This window comes from Vanacampus margaritifer, chromosome 6, assembly GCF_051991255.1.
Source record: "Vanacampus margaritifer isolate UIUO_Vmar chromosome 6, RoL_Vmar_1.0, whole genome shotgun sequence".
Classification (NCBI taxonomy): domain Eukaryota; kingdom Metazoa; phylum Chordata; class Actinopteri; order Syngnathiformes; family Syngnathidae; genus Vanacampus; species Vanacampus margaritifer.
Genome location: NC_135437.1, coordinates 28,075,040 through 28,093,701, shown reverse-complemented (window position 1 = coordinate 28,093,701; position 18,662 = coordinate 28,075,040). Strand labels below are relative to the sequence as shown.

Below are 18,662 nucleotides of genomic sequence, written 5' to 3'. Positions count from 1 at the left end.
AAAATACATAGTTTTTTGGCCCCGATACCAATTCCGATAACCTGTTTTATAGTATCAGCTGATACCGTACCGATATCACGGTTTTGTTTTGTTTTTACAAGATTAAAAAAAAAACAGAACAACACTAGTATATAATGTAAAATATATGAATGTTTGACATTTAATTCTCTACACATGTATTTAATTTGGGGGTGGAAAAAAATGTCACGACATCCTAGTGTATGATTCGATTTGCTATAATATAGAAAAGACGGCAATAAAAATGTGACTATCCATGGATATGTTTTGCTGTCAGGATTGCGCTGCAGGAGGACACCAACAGAATGTCCGCCAACGCGCTGGCCATCGTCTTCGCGCCATGCGTCCTGCGCTGCCCCGACACCATCGACCCCCTGCAGAGCGTCCAGGACATCAGCAAGACCACCGCGTACGTTCACTCGCCGCCTTCTCATAAATAAATATCATCTTTCTACCCTTCAACATCACAACTTGATAGTACTGCTAGTCTGCATAGTTTTATTTGCTCATCAAATGTGATCCGTCAGTTTATGCTAGCATGCTAATGGGCTATATGCCACGGAGGAGGCGGGACTTTCGACTTCCGGGTTTTCACCCATCAACTTTGTTTCCATTTCCGGTTTGCGAGGTGGCTACCATGATAGTTAATGCTATTCATGAGCCTCATGAGAATTTTTTTGTGTGTAAATACTTTATACTAGGGGTGTCAGGAAATTAAAAATGTTATTCAGAATTAATCGCAGGACTTTGATAGTTAGCTCACGATTAATCGCAAATTTTATATCGGTTATGAATGTACAATAAAATATTTTTTCTAGTGGGGGGGAATTTTTAAACTAATAGAAATATGGCTGCATCTTTTAGACATTGATTTCATAATAATTCATAAAATTGAGTTAAAAAAAAAAAGTGTGATATTGATTTGTTGAGGTCATTTTTCTGCCACTAGATGGCATAATTGCATTTGTAAGACATTGAAAGCTCAGTGCATTTTTCTTTTCATATTTAAGAGCTTTCTAATCTTTAACATGAAGTAACTTGTGAAATTCTGCACATTTTTAAAATTGTAAAATACAACTTGACTCCAATCTCCACAAATATTATTATTTACATTATTAATATTAAATTATTTAGCATTATTACTAAATGTATTACTGCAAAATTTTGACGTGAACGTGTCTGCTGCGTTGCGACTGGAATTCCCCCAGTACAGGCTTTACAAGTAAGGGGCGGTCGATAATTGCGCGTTAAAATTTTTTGTGGCATAACTTTAAATTAACTCAAAATGAACGCACTAATTCTGACACCTTTAGTGTAATTACTTTATACAGTTTTTATGTAACATGGGCTCATGTATATGCTAGCTGCGTGGTGTTAATGTTTTATGATCATCTCTATTTTAAGTGCTTTGCTTTCATCTTTATTATTAATTATTATAATTATTATTAATTTTATCTTTATGCAATCCCAGTCACTTTTAGGTGTGTGTGGGGCGGGGGGAGCATCATTTATTTGTAGATTTTCATTATTTGCAACAGGGCTCAGTTCCAATCCCTTACAAAAAAAAAAACGGGCAAAAATGTAAACATGAAATGACAAAGAGGACGTCCGAACGAGGAAGTCCACACTCCAAAGTAGTTTTGTCAAATGGTGTTGTGGTTGATGATCCACAGGTGCGTGGAGCTGATCATCAATGAGCAGATGAGCAAGTACAAAGCGCGCCTTAAGGACATCAACAGTCTGGAGTTCGCCGAGAGCAAAGCCAAGAGCCGACTGACCCACGTCAGGAGGTCCATGGTAAGAACGTCGTTCGGGACCGCCAGCCGCCTCACCAGTGAACAATTGAACGTTCGCACGCTTCTCAGCTCCACGAAATGAAGCTCTTGGCATCTTTGCAGCTCATTCTGCACACATTCTGCTCCATTAAAACACTTTTTGGTTTTGGCACAGCAAAAATGCACCCCGTTGGTCACGTGTAACAATTTGAATAGTTTCACTTGGGGGTGCAGTTACTTTTGTTGCCAGATGCATAAAATACGGATAGACCGATTATCTGTGCCGATACGAATAAAAGCCGACAAAACTGGTTTCTCACCGAGCGGTGAATGCTTGCGGACGTAGCAAATTTAGGGTTTTCGTCAGGATTTGTACGTTTTTACTTGTCGCAAAGACTTTTCGAACATATTCAGACAAAATTAGCTACATTTACATGCATTTGTCGCTCAGGGAATATGGATTTTTTTTAATTTGCACTTTATAAAAATGATGCTGACACTGGGAACTACCTACATTCAAAATAAATAAAAAATCAATAAATTAAGAAATTATGTTGAAATTTTGGAAAACTTAATTTACAATAGAAAACTTTAGGGAACTATTTACTTGCTTAGTTTTTAATTTAGCTTAACACATGCTAATGACCTTGGAATTTACTGCAAATGAATATGGGCTTGAAATATCGGTTATCGGTTTCCTTGACTACTAATAATCGGTGTATCGACCTTAAAAAAAAACATATCGGTCTATCACTAGTCTAAAATGTAAAATGTTTTTTTTTAAATGATGTTTAAAATATTTAAGACCATTTGAGTGGTATACTTACTTTTTTGAGATCTTGCACTTTCACTTAAGGGTAAACTCACTTTTGTTGTCAATACTTTACATTGCACCGCCAACAAAGTGTCACTTTTTCCAGTGTTGTCTCATGAAAAGACAAAATCCTAATAATAATATTAATGTAAAATACAAATACATTTAGAAATATATAAGAGATGTACTCACTTTTTTCGGTACTATATTGTTGCCGCACTCGTTCTTATGACTTTTGAGGATTTTAATGAAATCCCAAAATAATCAATCATTTTGAAACAAGTCTTGACATAATAAAGTGGAACCTCTAAAATACACACACAAAAGAATTATAAATGGTCGAATCTACTTTGGGCAATAGAGAAATACAAATATGTAGTTCCAGAACCAAATTGTCCACATCCTAAAACACTTATTAGCTGTACAGGCTATTTTTAAAGTAGCATTGGAGCTTTCTTCCTTCCCCCCCCCCCAAATAAGTTAAAAGTTTAAAAAAATCATTGAAGTGCTGCCTCCATGAGAGAAAATACAATCCACGCTTGTGAGCATTTCACACTTTCTTCGACAAGTACCCACCTTTGGTCGTCATGGTAATGAAATCTGTTCTTGCATTGACACACCCGGCAGCAGAGGGGGGCGGGGTGAGCAGTGAAACAAGCGCTTCAGATGCATTAAATGGATTACGGGCCGGTTTTCAATGGTGGTAACAGCTGGACTCCTCAAGCCTCCCTAACCCCAATTTGTCCTCCCTCCCTTCCTACCCCCAACCCCTCCTTCCAGAAACCTGTACTAATCGCTGTTAGGTTTATGAGCATAGCCCGCACTGCCACCCCGGTATGTATGCCCCCTTCTGCACATGCCCCGCCCATCACCACCACCACCGCCGTCTGTCCCGTCCCGTCCTGTCCCGTCCTGTCCCGTGACTCTCGTCCCGTCTTAGAACTTGTCCCGTCTGCCTGCTTGTAAGCGCCAAAACGGCCCACGACAAACGGATGCCCAATATTAGGTACACCAGTAGACCTTTTCACCGTGACCTCACATCTACTTCCAGGTGACCTCACCAGAAGGAGCAGTGCAATGAACATTATATTGAAGCAAAATGTGGCCAAAAAAACAATTTTATTATTTACATTCTATTCATTTAGGTCATTATTTTATGTTATTCGATATTAATAGGGTGATTTTTTTTTCTTTTTTCGTTTAAATTGGCATTGTTTTGGGGGTATGAGGGAACGGATTAAAGGCATTACCATTCATTTCAGTGGAGGAAGATGATTTTAGATCGGTGTTTTGAACTAAAAGCGTGGTCAGTGAACAAATTAAACTCTTATCTCAAGGCACGCATTTAAATGATGATGATCCAAATTTACGTAGTTATTGGACTTGTTACGATGAACACAAAGCTGAATTTTGTTGTATTAATGGTAACAGGTTATTTGTACCATCTGCTGGCTAGTGGGAAAACATTTCATTCACAACACACACAAAATAGAGTAAATGACAGCTTGTAACTCAAAAACTTATAAATTGGGGCACTCAAAAGTCAAGATAGTACTGTACTTATTTTTACCACAAGATACCTCAGCTCTTTTGTACTTTAGCTGCTTAGCTAGCCTTAACGCCATTCATTCCCAATGTTAGCAATAGTAGCTAGCAGTACTGATGGTGTTCTGTTGTGTCTTTCATGAATATTTCTGAATGTTCAGAGACAGAAATGATCGCATTTCATAGCCACACTGACACATTTCTGTTTCTGCTAACTGGCTAACACACAACATTTTGTGCTTTAGCTGCTTAGCTAGCCTTAACGCCATTCAATCCCAATGTTAGCAAAGGCATTTCATAGCCACACTGACACATTTCTGTTTCTGCTAACTGGCTAACACACAGCCTTTTGTACTTTAGCTGCTTAGCTAGCCTTCACACCATTCATTCCCAATGTTAGCAAAGGCAGCTAGCAGTGCTGACAGTGTTGTGTTGAGTGTCTTTCATGAATATTTACTAATGTTCAGACACATGATTCACGTTTCATAGCTGCACTGACACATTTCTGTTTCTGCTAACTGGCTAACACACAACATTTTGTGCTTTAGCTGCTTAGCTAGCCTTAACGCCATTCATTCCCAATGTTGGCAAAGGCATTTCATAGCCACACTGACACATTTCTGTTTCTGCTAACTGGCTAACACACAGCCTTTTGAGCTTTAGCTGCTTAGCTAGCCTTAACGCCATTCATTCCCAATGTTAGCAAAAGCAGCGAGCAGTGCTGGCGGTTTTGTGTTGAGTGTCTTTCATGAATATTTACTAATATTCAGAGACAGAAATGATCGCATTTTATAGCCACACTGACACATTCTCGTTTCTGCTAACTGGCTAACACGCAGCCCAACTCAGACAGACTGAAGGTAACATTTTTGTATCAGTGTGTGTGTCTCACTAGCATCCCTCCCAGTTTGTTAGCGGTTTTGTGATGAGCACATCTGTACGTTCTAAACATCCAAAGTGTATTTTTAGAAAGTGTTTCTCCATCACGAATTTTTTTTTTTAATAAATTTCGAAGAAGACACTAAAAGTTTCCTTTTTTTTTTTGTGCAAACTTTCAGAGCAAAAGCCGCGTTCGGCAAAGTGGTGCCCACGCGCAGTCGCCGCCGCTCAGCCCCAGGGCGCCCCCCCCGGTGGCGGACGGGGAGAGCACTGGAGCGGGAAGCGAGGAACAGGCGGAGGCCGCGCCGAGCGAGCAGCAGCAGCTCGCCATGCAGCAAGAGGAACGGATCCTCACCGAGCAGATTGAGAGTCTGCAGAAAGAAAAGTACGACACGTAGCAACATTTTATTCACTTGGTCACACCGATTTAGGCATCTCGGATAGCAAACAATGTTGGAACTGCAGTGTCTTCAGAAGGTTAGCTAGGTAGGTAACCAGATTACGAATAAACCTCCTAGTGTATCGTTGCACTGTAATTGCTGTTTGTTGATTGTCGCTAGTTGGCTAGCAGGGTTATTAAAAAAGTACACAAAATATTGTTTTGATCACCGTTTGTTGCTGCCAAGCTGAGTTACGCAAAAACAACACTACTAGGTTTTGTTGTGATTTTAGTTTGTTGGTTAGTTAGCAAAAACTCCAAAAAGGCTTATCTTGACCCCAGTTAGTTCATTAGTTAGTTAGCAGGATTACACACAATAAACTACACTACTATTAGGTTACTTAGTTAGGTAGATTACAAAAAACAACTAAAGGCCTTGTTTTGATTGTAGTTGGTTGGTTGGTTAGTTAGTTAATTCGTTAGTTGGTTGATTGCTCAGTTAGTTAGTTAGTTAGTTAGTTAGTTATCACACACAAAAGCCAAAAGGTTTAATCATAACCCGTTAGTTTGTTAAGAAAATTACACAAAATACATACTAGGTTTTGTTGTGATTGCTGGTGGTCACTTAGCTAACCAGATTACAAAAAAAATAAAAATACTAAAGCCAGGTTACAAAAAAATATTAAATATTTTTTTGTTACAAAAAACAACAGTAGCTTTTGTTTTAGTTGGTAGGTTGGTTAGCAGTAAATACGCAAAAACAACACTATTAGGTTTTGCTGTAATCGCAGGTCGATGGTTAGTTAGTTACTAGGGTAGTTTGTGAGATTTTCCAGACACAAAAATTACACTACTAGGTTTGTTACTCACTCAATTGCCGTACTTAGCCAGATCAAACAAAAAGGTTTGGCTCAGTTTTGATCACAGTTAGTTAGTCAGTTAGTTAGTTTGTTAGTTAGTTCTCAGCAGAAATACACAAAAATTACAACTACTTTTTATAGCCGTTTTGTTAGCTTATGAGATAGTTTGCACAATTATTAATTAGCACTGTGTATTTTTTTGGGGTTGCAGTGACTATGGAGTCAGTTATTAAGATAAGGGATTAAAGTTATAACGTTCTTTTTGCAGGGAGGACCTGACATACGAGATGTTGATCTTGGAACCGCGAGCGTCTGACGACGAGACTCCCGAATCGGAAGCGTCCATCGGCACGGCGGACAGCTCCGAGAACATCACCATGGAAACGGAGGGTGCAACCGCAGAGCTGCCTGGTAACGACCAAATTTAAATCATATAACTTGGTTAGAAGCTCATTAACAATGTGAGCAATGGTAGTGCAATACATGAGAAACGGGGATTATTTATGAGTCAAATATTTTTGCTCATAGGGGGGCATATGATGATGTAAATTGTGAGAACTGCGGAAAAGTGAATGCAAAACAAATAGATGCAAATATCCCCCACCCACCCAATTTTCTGTGGGCAATCTTATTAGCAAGTGCTATGCTACATTATTGCATTTTGGTGAAAAATTCTGGGTCAAAGATTCTGCAGGAAAAAAATCAAGTGTCTGACATTGTAAATTATGTGTCAAATTCTGTTTCAAAAATTGTAGATTTAAGTTTTTTTGTCAACAAATTCAGTGTAAAAAATTTCAGGTTTAAATTGTTTTCAAAATTCTAAATTCATAGTAAAAAAAAATTGTAAAATGTTTTAATTTTATTGTAAACAATTAAAATAACTTCTGCATTGTTTTAAAAATTGTAAATTCAGGTTAAAAAGTTGTGTAAAATTATTTTTCAAATGTATTAATAAAAATAAAATTACGTTTTTTTTTGTCAAGAAATTGTGCTGAACAAATTCAGTGTAAAAACATCTGGTTCAAATTCAGTTTTAAAAATTCTAAATTAATGGTAAAAAGAAAATTATGTTTATTATGTTTAAACTTTATTGTCAACATAAAAAACAACAACTTTTGCAATAGTTTCAAAAATTGTAAATTCAGGTTCAGGCTAACATAATAGTTAATAATTTTAGTGTTCATAATTTAGATCATCGTCCACATTCCGTATTCCAAACACTTGTCATCCACAGAGTCGGGCGCTTGTGGCTCCAGAAAATGGGAGCCGAAAAGCAGACGACCTCTGCATCGCCATCAAGACTCGGTGGATTCAGCCGACTCCGCCCCCACCATCACCTCCTCCCGCTCCAATCAACCGCCCTCCTTCTCACCGTCCCCACACTACCGCTTCCGCTCGTCGTCATCGGGGCCCCTGCTGGCCTCCTACGGCCCGGGAGGGGCCGCGGCGAGCGACACGCCCGAGTCGGAGCGGCGACCCGGGAAGAGCCGCCCCGGCCACCGACTCCGACTGAGCCGCAGTTCGCCGCGGGAGCCGTCGGGCGGACACCGCAGGGAGCCCGAGTTCGGCTCGGCGCCGCAGCAGCTGGTTCTGTACGGCAGCAACGAGTTTATGGTGTGACGACGGTCGGGCGGAAGGCAGCCTTGATTTTCAGGTTTGGCTGAGGCTGGTCACGGGGGTCGCCCCCGCGCGCCCCTCCTCGGCAGAGCAGGTGAGCACTGAGCCACATCGCGGAAGAGAAGGAAGTGAGACCGAACGACGGCGGGGCCATCTTTCTTCTTCAGCTTGTAGCCATAACGACTGAACTGCTCGGCTACGCTAAACTATGCTAAGCTAAGCTAAGTCTGCTTGTCACGTTTACACACCAGCCGAGATGCTGCATGCTCGTCCGTTCGACTTCCTGTCAAGAAATTGCCGGACAACACGTCACAGCTGACACTTCACACTTTCAAAATATGGCGGGAGAGAATAGGGCTGAACAATAATCGTTTTGGGTTTTTTTTGGTTTTAAGAAAATTCAATATTGCGATTGTATTAAGGCCATGTATAAATATATATTTTTTTAGAGAGGGGGTAATTTTCCGAGAAAAAAAACTTGGAAATTGGTAAGTTTATAAAGTGGCAAATTTGCGAGTTTATAAGGTGGAAACTTTATAAAGTGGCAAATTTGCGAGTTTTTTTTCTCCGAATAGTGCCCCCTAAACGCCCCAACCCCACCCCCCCCCCATTTATTTTTTTTTATATACGTGGCCCGAATACGCCGTCGTACAATTGCGTTTTAATATGCGATTATTTTTTTCAAAAAAAAAAAACAAACGACGCAGTAATCTATAATCTAATCAACTAAAATATTTTTTCTGTTAGAGGTTCGGTTTATGATAAAATAAAGGCAAATGAACCATGAATTAATATGAAAATCTTCAATTGTAGTCAACTTACTAAAAGACTTTGACTTGTATCTTTTTAAGCTTTCACTACAACTTGACAAATTACTACTAAACAAGTGTAGCATAAACAAACTCAATAAATCATAAATCAGACAAATTTGTGTCTTTATCACGTCAACATTTCATATTTCATCAAACAATGATATGGAAATGTGGACTGCTTCTTAATAAGCACTGAACTTATCTAGACACTGTAAAAAAAAAATATATATATCAAATATACACATCATTAATCACTGCCATTGACGGCTATAGACGTCAAAAATTCAATTGAACTATTTCTATTAGTTTCACATTTTTTCCCACTTTTGTTAACAAGAGTATGAAAACCTAGGATTTTTATTTAATTACAATTAAAAATTGTAATCGTCTGACACCCCTAATTTTTTATATCTTTTCTTTTTTTAATTACGGGCATCAGGCGATGAATTTTTTTCAATTGTTATAAGTGACAAAAAAATGTGAAACTAATAGAATAAATTCAAATGAATTTTTGACGTCTAAAGCCGTCAATGGCAGTGAATGAGTTAAAAAATAAAAACTACCTTCTTTTTTTATTTTTTTTATATTTTTTATTGCAGCCTCTACGATTCGTAAATTGCAATTTGAATTTGATGAATTGTTCAGCCCTAGTAGAGATGGCGACTAAAATCATCCGTTTCCTCAAGTGGTGCAGTGACCTGGAAGCTTTATTTACCATGAGAAGGAGCTTTTGCCACACGTGACGTCGTGGTGAAAAGCATGAAGAGGCCAGCGCGGTGAGGGTGAGTGGTTAACACGTCCGCCTTACATTTCCGAGGTTCGATCACGCCTCCTCCTACTCCGTCCTCCCACATTCCAAAAGCATGCACGTGGGGCTCGTTTGCGGACTCCAAATTGTCCGCAGGTGTGAATGTGAGCGCGAATGCCTGTTTGTCCTGCGCTTGGCTGGCGACCAGTCCGGGGGCGAACACTTCGGGGACGGTTACTCGAGTGCGGACGAGCGATGTGGAAGACGGATGATTCCGATGACGTCCCGTAGGAAGAACATGTACATAATAGAGCGCGAGTGAAACGCGTTCATTCCAGTGCCACGCTTGTAAACATCATCAGTGTTATGACGTCACCACTTGAATTTTTCTCCTCCTTTCAATTGTTGCTGTAATAACGTATGCTGTCATTGCGATATTCTTGATATGCTAAGTTCCTGTTTGTCAACACTTAACAGGCTTTATCTGATTTTTTCTTTCTTTTTTTTTTTGGACTGGGTAGATGACAGATCAGCTCACACGCACACATTTTATTTAACATCCAAGTATTTGGACGATCAATCCACTTTCAGAGTTAAGTGAAGAGCTTTCACCCAAAAACATGACACGTTTAATGTAGGTTTGATCTGCGTTTTATTTTTAAGTTAAATGAAATAAAACCCACTTGACTTAGTAGGCAGTAATTATTTAACGTACCACTAGAGGGAGCCCATGGTTTACTAACAATTATGTCATTTGGCCCTCATCTATAGCGGATCAAAACTGCCAAAATTAAAAGTAATTAATAAATAAAAGTGAATATATAAACGTATAGAAAAATATAATTCAAAAATTAAATGCAAAAAAATATATATAAATAAAAACACACAAAATATATATCTATCATAAATAAAAGTAAAAATAAACAAGATTAAAAAAAATAAAGATACATATAAAAATAAATGTTGAAATAAATCCAAAAATAAATATAATAATAAAATAAATAGCTTTAAATATCAATCAATGAATAAAAATGCTCTGCTCTCACATTTATTCATTTCATGATTATTTTCGTTTTGTTGTGGTGACAGTGGAAAAAGATATTTTGCATTGCTGGAGCTCTCCATGCAAGCCGGCGAGACTTCCTTGTTCGCCGACCCGCTCACTCGACCATTTCAAGGCAGTTTCAACCGTCCTCATTTGAATAACATTTTGACCTGACAGAGTGTATGCAGCGTGAAATCAAAACATGTGAGAGCGCAGCGTTTTTATTTGTTGATCTATATTCAATTCTATTTATATATTTATTTTTGTATTTATTTCCACATTGATTTTTATTTTTATTGTATTTTATATTTGAATCTCGTTTTTTTCAATTAACTTTTATTTATGGATAAATAAATTTGTGTGTGTTTTTTTAATTTCCATTTATATTTATTTTTTGTATTTAACTTTTGAATTATATTTTTTATAGCATTTTTATTTTCACTTTTATTCATTTGTTTTTAATTTTGGCTTTTATTTTTTTTTTTTAAAGCTCTTCAATTAAAGCTGAAAGCTTGATTGTCTTATTTCACACTGATAAAAGGCACTTGTCCAAATACTTCTGACTTCCTGCTCTTTTTTGTTTTAGCTCAACAACAGCGCTTCCGACCACTCGCCCGCGGGCCCTCGTAGCATTTAATACGCAGAAACCAAAAGACGTAGCATCCAAACAGTTGTCGGTATCGTGCAGTGAGGCCTCACCGCTAGCCGCGTATAACCACCGCCACAACTAGAACTGCAATATTTGTCTCTCTGTACAACACAGTCAGTGTTTAAAGCAGCTTTGTCCCTCCTCAGTTGACTTTATACACACACACAAAAAAAAAAAATTGCTGAATGGACAAAAGTGTTGTGTATTATTTGTTCATGTCATATTGCATAACGTGCAGGGGGGGGAAAAAGTGAATGTGTCACTGGAAGGCAAGTTTTGCTTTCTTGGGTCCTTTTTGTTCCTCTTTTATACACGGTGTATGTACTGTATGTATGTAAGTATGTTTTATTTATGTCCACGTATACTGCGGTTTATTGGTTTCAAAGGATTTGTTATGAAGGATATATTATCCTGTGTACGATCAAGTGCGACAAGGCCAGGAAAGAAAATTGAAACAATGTTTTTGTCTGCGCCACTCTGGACATTGTTATTTACAAGGTGCAATTTGTGTTACTTTTTTTTATTATTATTATTATTATTTTAATGATACAAACATGTTTATGGTTGTAAGGAAAAAAATAAAAGGCTATTTGGGGAACAACATCACTGAATGTTACTGTTTACTTATTTACCGGGTGCCATTTTATCAGCAGAGGTGGCAAATCCAAGTCCGGAAAGTAAAAACCCTGCCATTGGTAATATAATTTATATATAATATAACCCCCCGCCCCCAAGGGTTAAATCAGTCTGTTGACCCTTGCCTGGTCCAGAGATCTTTAACCTTGTTAGACAACTGGACCGTAATTCTTGCGCCCCCTATTTGAACCCTACATTCGGACACTCCAGTCTAGTCCTGTGTTTTTTCTTTTGAAAACTGATTGGATCGTTTTAAGTGCTCTCTCTCTCTCTCTCTCTCTCTCTCTCTCTCTCTCTCTCTCTCTCTCTCTCTCTCTCTCTCTCTCTCTCTCTCTCTCTCTCTCTCTCTCTCTCTCTCTCTCTCTCTCTCTCTCTCTCTCTCTCTCTCTCTCTCTCTCTCTCTCTCTCTCTCTCGCTCTCGCTCGCTCGCTTTTCACTTGCTTTCTCTTTCCATTTCCGTGTCTTTCTCTCTCTCTCCTTTTCTCTTTCATTTACCCTTTCTTTCTCCATGTCTCTTTCCTTTCACCTCTTTCTCTCTCTCTTGCTCGCTTTTCACTTGCTTTCTCTTTCCATTTCCCTGTCTTTCTCTCCCTCCCCCTTTCTCTTTCATTTACCCTTTCTTTCTCCATGTCTCTTTCCTTTCACCTCTTTCTGTCCACTCCACTCCCTCTCTTTACTTTTCCTTCTCTTTCGCCCCCCTCTCTCTACCCTCCCTCTTCATTTCTCCCAGTTCGTTATCTCCATTTTATGTATGTTTTTATTTTTAGTTACTGTATTTATTTTGTGGCAAAAACACAAAATGTGTTAGGCTACCACTAGTTGCATGCAGGCTCCCTGTAGCAATATGCAAAAAAATAATTACTGTAGTAGTATCAGTTGTATTTCACTTACAGTATAAGCCTTTTATTTTTAAGAGCTGCTTGTTCTGAAACTTTTTTCCAAGGTAAAATGTTTTATTTTTTTGTGCAATATATTCAAATTGGATCATTATTTATACGGTTTATTATTTCCCTATGTGCAAAATGCATAACGTTACAGTGGCTTGCAGTATCGTACATACTTTCTAGGAGTAAAACCTCCTTGGTGGTGTTTTTAATATTTTTTTTGTGGTACTTGGTGTCAAAGGTTTGAGAAGCAATGTTCTACAAGAACAGCAAAAGCAGCTATTAGGGAAGATTAGTGTTTTGCTTTGGGAGCCTTTACGTTAGCTTATGGCTAATGCTAACTGCCAGAACCGGAAATCTGTGTAGCCATCGTCCATCAATTATATTTGATATTGTAAAATGTATATTTATTCTATTTAAAAAATAAATAAAAAAAGTTCTCGCCCCCATATGGCATAGCCCTTTTTAAGCCCCGGGAGAGGAAGAGATCCTGTGGCCGTGCTTGCGCGTGCAGGTGTGCCTCATCAAGCTGCGTCACGGGAGTGGTGGACACCATTTCCCATCGTGCACCGCGAGGAAAGCGAAACTAAAGGAAAAAAGCAGAAAAGTCCCTGGTTGAGAGGAAAACAACAGCGCGAGCGAGCGAAACGCTGACGTGCGGGCCAGATCGAGGGGAAGGAAAGGAAAGGAAAACATCCCCCTTCCTCACAAACGAAAGCTGACTTTGACGCGGGGGCGCTATAAAAGCTGCAACTTTGACACTTGCCGGACAGTTGACGCGAGACGATTCTTCACGGTGAGTTTATCAGCTTATGACGTTGTTGTTGTTTTTTACTTTGTTTTATATGATGACACGACTGTTATTATTTCAGAATGGGTTTGTGATCGCTGTTTTTCTTCTACAGATGTCTTACACGGTGGTTTTCTTTGATCTGGAGACAACTGGACTGGGTATGGGACAAACCTGGCAGCATAAAACAGTTTGATGACTTGCGATTTGCTATCAGCGTCAAACACATTTAAGATTATACGTGTTTATTTTTAATGCTGTTTTTATTTCTCAAAAGGTGTCCGACTATAAATTCTCCATGTATTAACATTAATATGTGGTTACGTAATAGTAGTAAGTGTTACCCAAAAAGGAGAGGAGTTTAATTCCTAAAAAGTATATTTGATATCATTGTACAGTATAATTGTCGAGTGTAATAACATTATACACAACTTGATGTCATAACATTATTCACAGCTTGAACATAAGATTTTAAATACAGGGGAAAATATTAAAGGGTTACATTCAAAATGTAATACACATAGAAGTGAAAACAAATATTTTAATATTTAAAAAAATAAATAAATGAAAATGCCTTGTCCTAAACGTTAAATAAAACAAACTGTAATTTAAAAAAAATGCTGTGCTTAAAAACAAAAGAAAGTACTGTACCGGATTAAAAAAAAAAAGGGAGTTCAAACTTTTAAGTTTCAAATTTAATTGATATACAGTACTCAAATTTATTTCATTTTGTATTTATTTCAGGCATTCTTTCGTTTACCACTAGAGGGTGCTCACATACCACTAATGCCACTTGTACCAGAGGTTCACTGTTCTGATAGAATGTATTTTGTATTCAGTGCAATTATTGTTTTGTGCCACTAAAGGAGGCCCTAATAACCACTAGGGGTATTAATATCACACTTTCAGCAAAATTCTGCTAATTAAAGCTCCCTTAAAGCTTCAGTGAAAGTTAATTTTGTAAACATCATCGACGGTTTAATCCTAAGTGAGGCTAATGTTTACTATGTGTTTATGCGCACATTGTCCTGTGTCGAGCTACAGATTTGTCTTCAGAAGCTAACCTACGTTTCTGGTCTCCCCCTTGCCTGCAGACACCGAAAGGTGCGACATCATCCAGATAGCAGCCGTCTGCGGCACGCGGGTCTTCAACGCCTACACCGTCCCCCGCTGCGCAATCTCCAAGGAGGCCGCCAGGCTCACAGGCTTCTCGGTGGTAAACGGCCTTCTGTTGCGCCACGGGGAGGCCATGCCCACCGTCTCGCTCTCCCGAGCTCTCACCTCTTTCGTGGAGTTCCTGGGCTCTTTCCGCGGGCCCGTGTACCTGGCCGCCCACAACGCCAACCGCTTTGACGCCCCCGTCCTTAAGAGGATGCTGCGGGAGTTCTCCCTCCTGCAGGAGTTTGAGAGGGCCGTGTCCAACTACCTGGACACCTTCCTGCTCAGCAAGAGGATGTTCACCAATTTCTACAGCTACTCCTTGTCGTACATGGTGGAGCGCTTCCTGGACAAGAGCTACGACGCCCACAACGCACTCGAGGATGCCAGGATGCTGCAGGAGGTCTACCACGCGTGGAAACCGGGCAGGAATGCAGTGCTCAACTCTCTGATTTAGAGCATGTGTCAAACCTAAGGCCTGGAAGTCAGATTCGGCCCGCCAGATCATTTGTGGGCAAATCGTGTGTCTAATTAATGTTTCCTGAGTGGATTTGTGCTTTTCGCTTTGGCAGAAATTTTATACCCAAATTGCATTTTTTCGTCACTTTTTACATCTATAACCAGATTTTTTTTTTGTCACACCAAATCAATATTTAGCATCAATTGAATTATAGTACTAATTTTGCTTCTCACTGTTTTCCATGACTTTAAATTAGATTTTTTTTTTTTTTTCACTCATTTACTGCCAATGTTGTCCAAGTACGACGGCATATTGGGGCCACGTATAAATATGTATTTTTTAGAGGGTGGGGGCAACAAAAAAAAAACTAGCACATTTGGCACTTTTATGAGAAAAAAAAATGGTAAATTTGCGAATTTATAAAGTGGCAAATTTGCGGGGGAAAAAACAAACTGGTAAATTTGCGAGTTTATAAAGTGGCAAATTTGCGGGGGAAAAACTGGGAAATTTGCGACTTTATAAAGTGGCAAATTAGCAAGAAAAAAACTCGTAAATTTGCCAGTTAATAAAGTGCCAAGTTTGCAAGAAAAAAACTCGTTATAAACTTTCCACCTTATAAAGTGTCAAATTTGCCACTTTATAAACTTACAAATTTCTACTTAAATATATATAGGCTATTTCCAAGATTTAGTACAATCAATAACATATGTGAAAGTGATTTTTATACTCTAAATTGTGAAAATATTGGGTTTAAAAAGGAGTGTTGCTGCTATATGCACTTTTATCAAACGTGAAATCATTTTTGTACTTTTTTTGTTTTTTATTTGTCGAGGATGTAGGTGTGAGTGTGTTTGCACTGAAAAACTATACTTTGTAATTTCAGCAAAACCACTAAATTTTGGTTCCAGATTTCACTTTTCTATCATTTGATATTGCACTATTCATAACATATTTTATGAAACTATTATGCTAATGAAATGAGATGCTTTGTGTTTTCATTTGAAATTGACTTTACATATATCTATTTTATTATATCATTAAAAATAATTTTTATCCCATGAGCCTCTGTGTTGTTGTGTGAAGTAGAATTGAACGAGCAATGATGATTTAAAAAAAACTCTTGATGGTAAGTTACATAAATTGGTTTATCGTACTTTCAAAATTTCCCCCATGTTAAGTATTTGTCTTGTATTAATTTCTATTCTATTGTGCTCCTCACTCACACACATTTTTAGACCTGACATTTTCGTGTTGAATTTTTATTTCATTTTTCAATTTTCCCAACTCATTTTGATCCTTTACAATGTGGTTCAGACCAGTTTTTCTCTACATTCTCCGTTTTTATATACAGTGCAAAATGTTTTTACCAAAAACTCATGACATAAATAGATTGTGTTTTTAGGGGAATTAAATTGATTAATGGGAAAAAGTATAAAAATAATTACGAAGCACAACGAATAAGAATTCGAATCTGGAGACTGAATTTCACTCGTTTGCCACCTGGAGGCGGCAAAGCGTCCTTTTGTAGCCAACAGCATAGAAAACACGAAGAAGAACGCTTTCTCGTTTCAAAATGAAGGAGGGAAGGAAGATTGTTTTGAAAAATCAAGATGGCTTTTATAGGTTTTACTGTTGCCGTCGTCATGTTTTAGGCCAAATACTGGATTAGTGTTTTTTTTCTTTCTTTGTTACTAAAGTTTAAGCTTTCAAACGTTTTGTGTCGAGGGAACGTTTAAAAGCACGATGCAGACGTCGGCGGCAGATGGCTCCTCGCAGCAGACGATTGTTTTCTTCGACTTGGAGACAACTGGACTAGGTAAGATATTTTGTGAGCTGAATAGAAAGTACAGTAGAAACGTGTGTAGTAAAAATACTCTCTGCACTACTCTACTATAGTTACCTGAGTACCAGTGGTTGTTTCCCCCCTAGTGGATAATTTGCTGTGACCGGCAACTCGCCAGCCAAGCGCTATTTTACCGTGAATCGCGCGAGACCAAATCTGAGCCCCCTCCCCTTTTTATTTTTATTTTTTTTAGTATTGCTGTAATAAATTTGTTGTTGTTTTTTTAACTCAAAATGAAATCAGTTTATTATTATTTTGTCTCAAAAGCTTAAGTTGTAAACATTTACTCTGTATGGAATTTTCATAATAGCATTCAGTGTCAATGAGTTGTTTATAATGACTCAACTCAACCCAAAAGTCACAAAATTTGGAGAGATTTGTTTTTCAATGGACAGCATTATGTTAAGAGTTTTTTTTAAAGCTTAAAAGTCTTGGTTTTGGGGTTGTTTTCAAACACACAAAAAATGAAAATATGCATGCATGTTATTTATGCCGTACTACTGTAGTCCTCCATGAAAGCAGACTGATGATCTTAAGTCTTGAATCAAAATAAGACAATGCCAATATTTGCTTTTAATTTGGAAAACAACAAACAACATTTTCGCCTATTTTCTGACATGGTAGAGACCAGACCAATAACAGAATCACATTTATTTGTGCCTTTTCTGCACAGGTCAATTTGAAGTCATGTCCTGTTTTCGGAAGCGTTGGAAATTAAATCCTGTTTGCACTTTTTTTTTTAAATCCAGTTAATGGATAAATCACCAAAATAATCCACAGATTCTTAAAGTCATTGTTAGTCATAGCCCCAAAACCAAAACAAAATGTGCCTGCGAGGTGCAGGTATTATTTTTGTCCTCTTGGGGTCGCCATCCTCACGTTCTACACTGTTGTATCTGTGGCTTTAAAAGGCGGGGTCAAGCCAGGTTTACGTGGTTTTGGTTGGTCAGAATCGTCATTGGACGTTATGCGGGTGTCGTCATCATCAGGTCCGACGTGCCAGCTGGTTCAGCTGGCAGCGGTGAGCGGAAGCCGCTCTCTCAACCTCTACACGGTTCCTCGCTGTCGAATGGAACCGGGCGCCGCCAAAGTGACGGGCCTCAGGGTTCGGCGGCGCCAGCTCTTCCTCCACCGCCGCCCCGTCCCCACCAGCCCCCTACAGGACGTGCTGCTTTCCTTCATCGCCTTCCTGCGAGCGCTGGGACGCCCCCTGCTGGCGGGCCACAACATCCGCCGCTTCGACTGCCGGCTGCTGGCCCGAGCCTTGGACGAGACTGGCCTCCGGACGCAGTTCGAAGGTTCCGTCGCCGGCTGCGTGGACACGCTGCCGCTGGCCCGGGAGGTTCTGAAGGATTGCGGCATGCGCAGCTTCAAGCAGGAGTACCTGGTGAAGGAGCTGATGGGCGTGGACTACAAGGCTCACGACGCTTTGGAGGACGTGCGCTCTTTGCAGACGCTTTACTACGTGCTGCAACCCAAGCCGGAGGTGGCCGCACGCTGCACGTTCAGTCTGAGTGACGTCCAGGAGGTCGTCAAGGAGGCGGCCGGAGATCCCAAAGCCAAGCAATGTCTGCTGCCAGGACAGCGCCTCCTTTGGCAGCACCTGGAACGACCGGTGAAGGACACGGACGGGAACGCCACATAGCGCTACAGAACGTAGCGTTGACATTGTTGACCAAATGTTTTGATGAATCCTACTACATTGTTTTTCTGTCAAATTCATTTAATAAATGCTTTTAAGTTTCTTGAG

At 39.2% G+C, this 18,662-nt stretch overlaps 3 protein-coding genes across 10 annotated transcripts in view; all 3 read left to right on the top strand.

Moving 5' to 3' along the window:
• LOC144053321 (unconventional myosin-IXAa-like) overlaps window positions 1-11,747 on the top strand; it is a 101,137-nt gene extending 89,390 nt beyond the window's left edge. For 5 of the 7 annotated variants that reach the window (XM_077567664.1, XM_077567662.1, XM_077567659.1 and 2 more), the window contains 6 exons: window positions 296-427; window positions 1,692-1,815; window positions 3,388-3,441; window positions 5,211-5,416; window positions 6,539-6,681; window positions 7,505-11,747. In XM_077567664.1, the coding sequence (XP_077423790.1) occupies window positions 296-427; window positions 1,692-1,815; window positions 3,388-3,441; window positions 5,211-5,416; window positions 6,539-6,681; window positions 7,505-7,890 (1,045 nt within the window). In that variant the 3' untranslated portion in view covers window positions 7,891-11,747. The remainder of the gene's footprint in view (window positions 1-295; window positions 428-1,691; window positions 1,816-3,387; window positions 3,442-5,210; window positions 5,417-6,538; window positions 6,682-7,504) is intronic. The other 2 variants (XM_077567665.1, XM_077567661.1) reach the window with 1 other exon arrangement.
• A 1,509-nt stretch (window positions 11,748-13,256) lies between these two features.
• On the top strand, window positions 13,257-16,130 carry LOC144054272 (DNA polymerase III subunit epsilon-like). The gene is made up of 3 exons (XM_077569550.1): window positions 13,257-13,457; window positions 13,567-13,612; window positions 14,546-16,130. Exons 2-3 carry the CDS (start codon window positions 13,567-13,569, stop codon window positions 15,064-15,066), a joined length of 567 nt encoding a protein of 188 aa, XP_077425676.1. The 5' UTR covers window positions 13,257-13,457; the 3' UTR covers window positions 15,067-16,130.
• Window positions 16,131-16,591: 461 nt separating this feature from the next.
• On the top strand, window positions 16,592-18,657 carry LOC144053414 (three-prime repair exonuclease 1-like). 2 transcript variants are annotated; one of them, XM_077567833.1, is made up of 2 exons: window positions 16,592-16,885; window positions 17,824-18,657. In XM_077567833.1, the coding sequence occupies exons 1-2, from the start codon at window positions 16,813-16,815 to the stop codon at window positions 18,555-18,557; spliced, it is 807 nt and encodes a 268-aa protein (XP_077423959.1). In that variant the 5' UTR covers window positions 16,592-16,812; the 3' UTR covers window positions 18,558-18,657. The 2 variants fall into 2 exon arrangements, with proteins under 2 accessions (XP_077423959.1, XP_077423960.1); XM_077567834.1 differs by having other exon boundaries at window positions 16,595-16,885; window positions 17,902-18,657.
• Window positions 18,658-18,662: the final 5 nt, after the last annotated feature.

Bases quoted from the DNA above. Each gene is read 5' to 3' on its own strand.
- LOC144053414 (XM_077567833.1), top strand. From the start codon at position 16,813: ATGCAGACGTCGGCGGCAGATGGCTCCTCGCAGCAGACGATTGTTTTC. The intron at 16,886-17,823 runs GTAAGATATTTT...TGGCTTTAAAAG, and splicing joins CTTGGAGACAACTGGACTAG to GCGGGGTCAAGCCAGGTTTA.
- LOC144054272 (XM_077569550.1), top strand. From the start codon at position 13,567: ATGTCTTACACGGTGGTTTTCTTTGATCTGGAGACAACTGGACTGG. The intron at 13,613-14,545 runs GTATGGGACAAA...CCTTGCCTGCAG, and splicing joins TCTGGAGACAACTGGACTGG to ACACCGAAAGGTGCGACATC.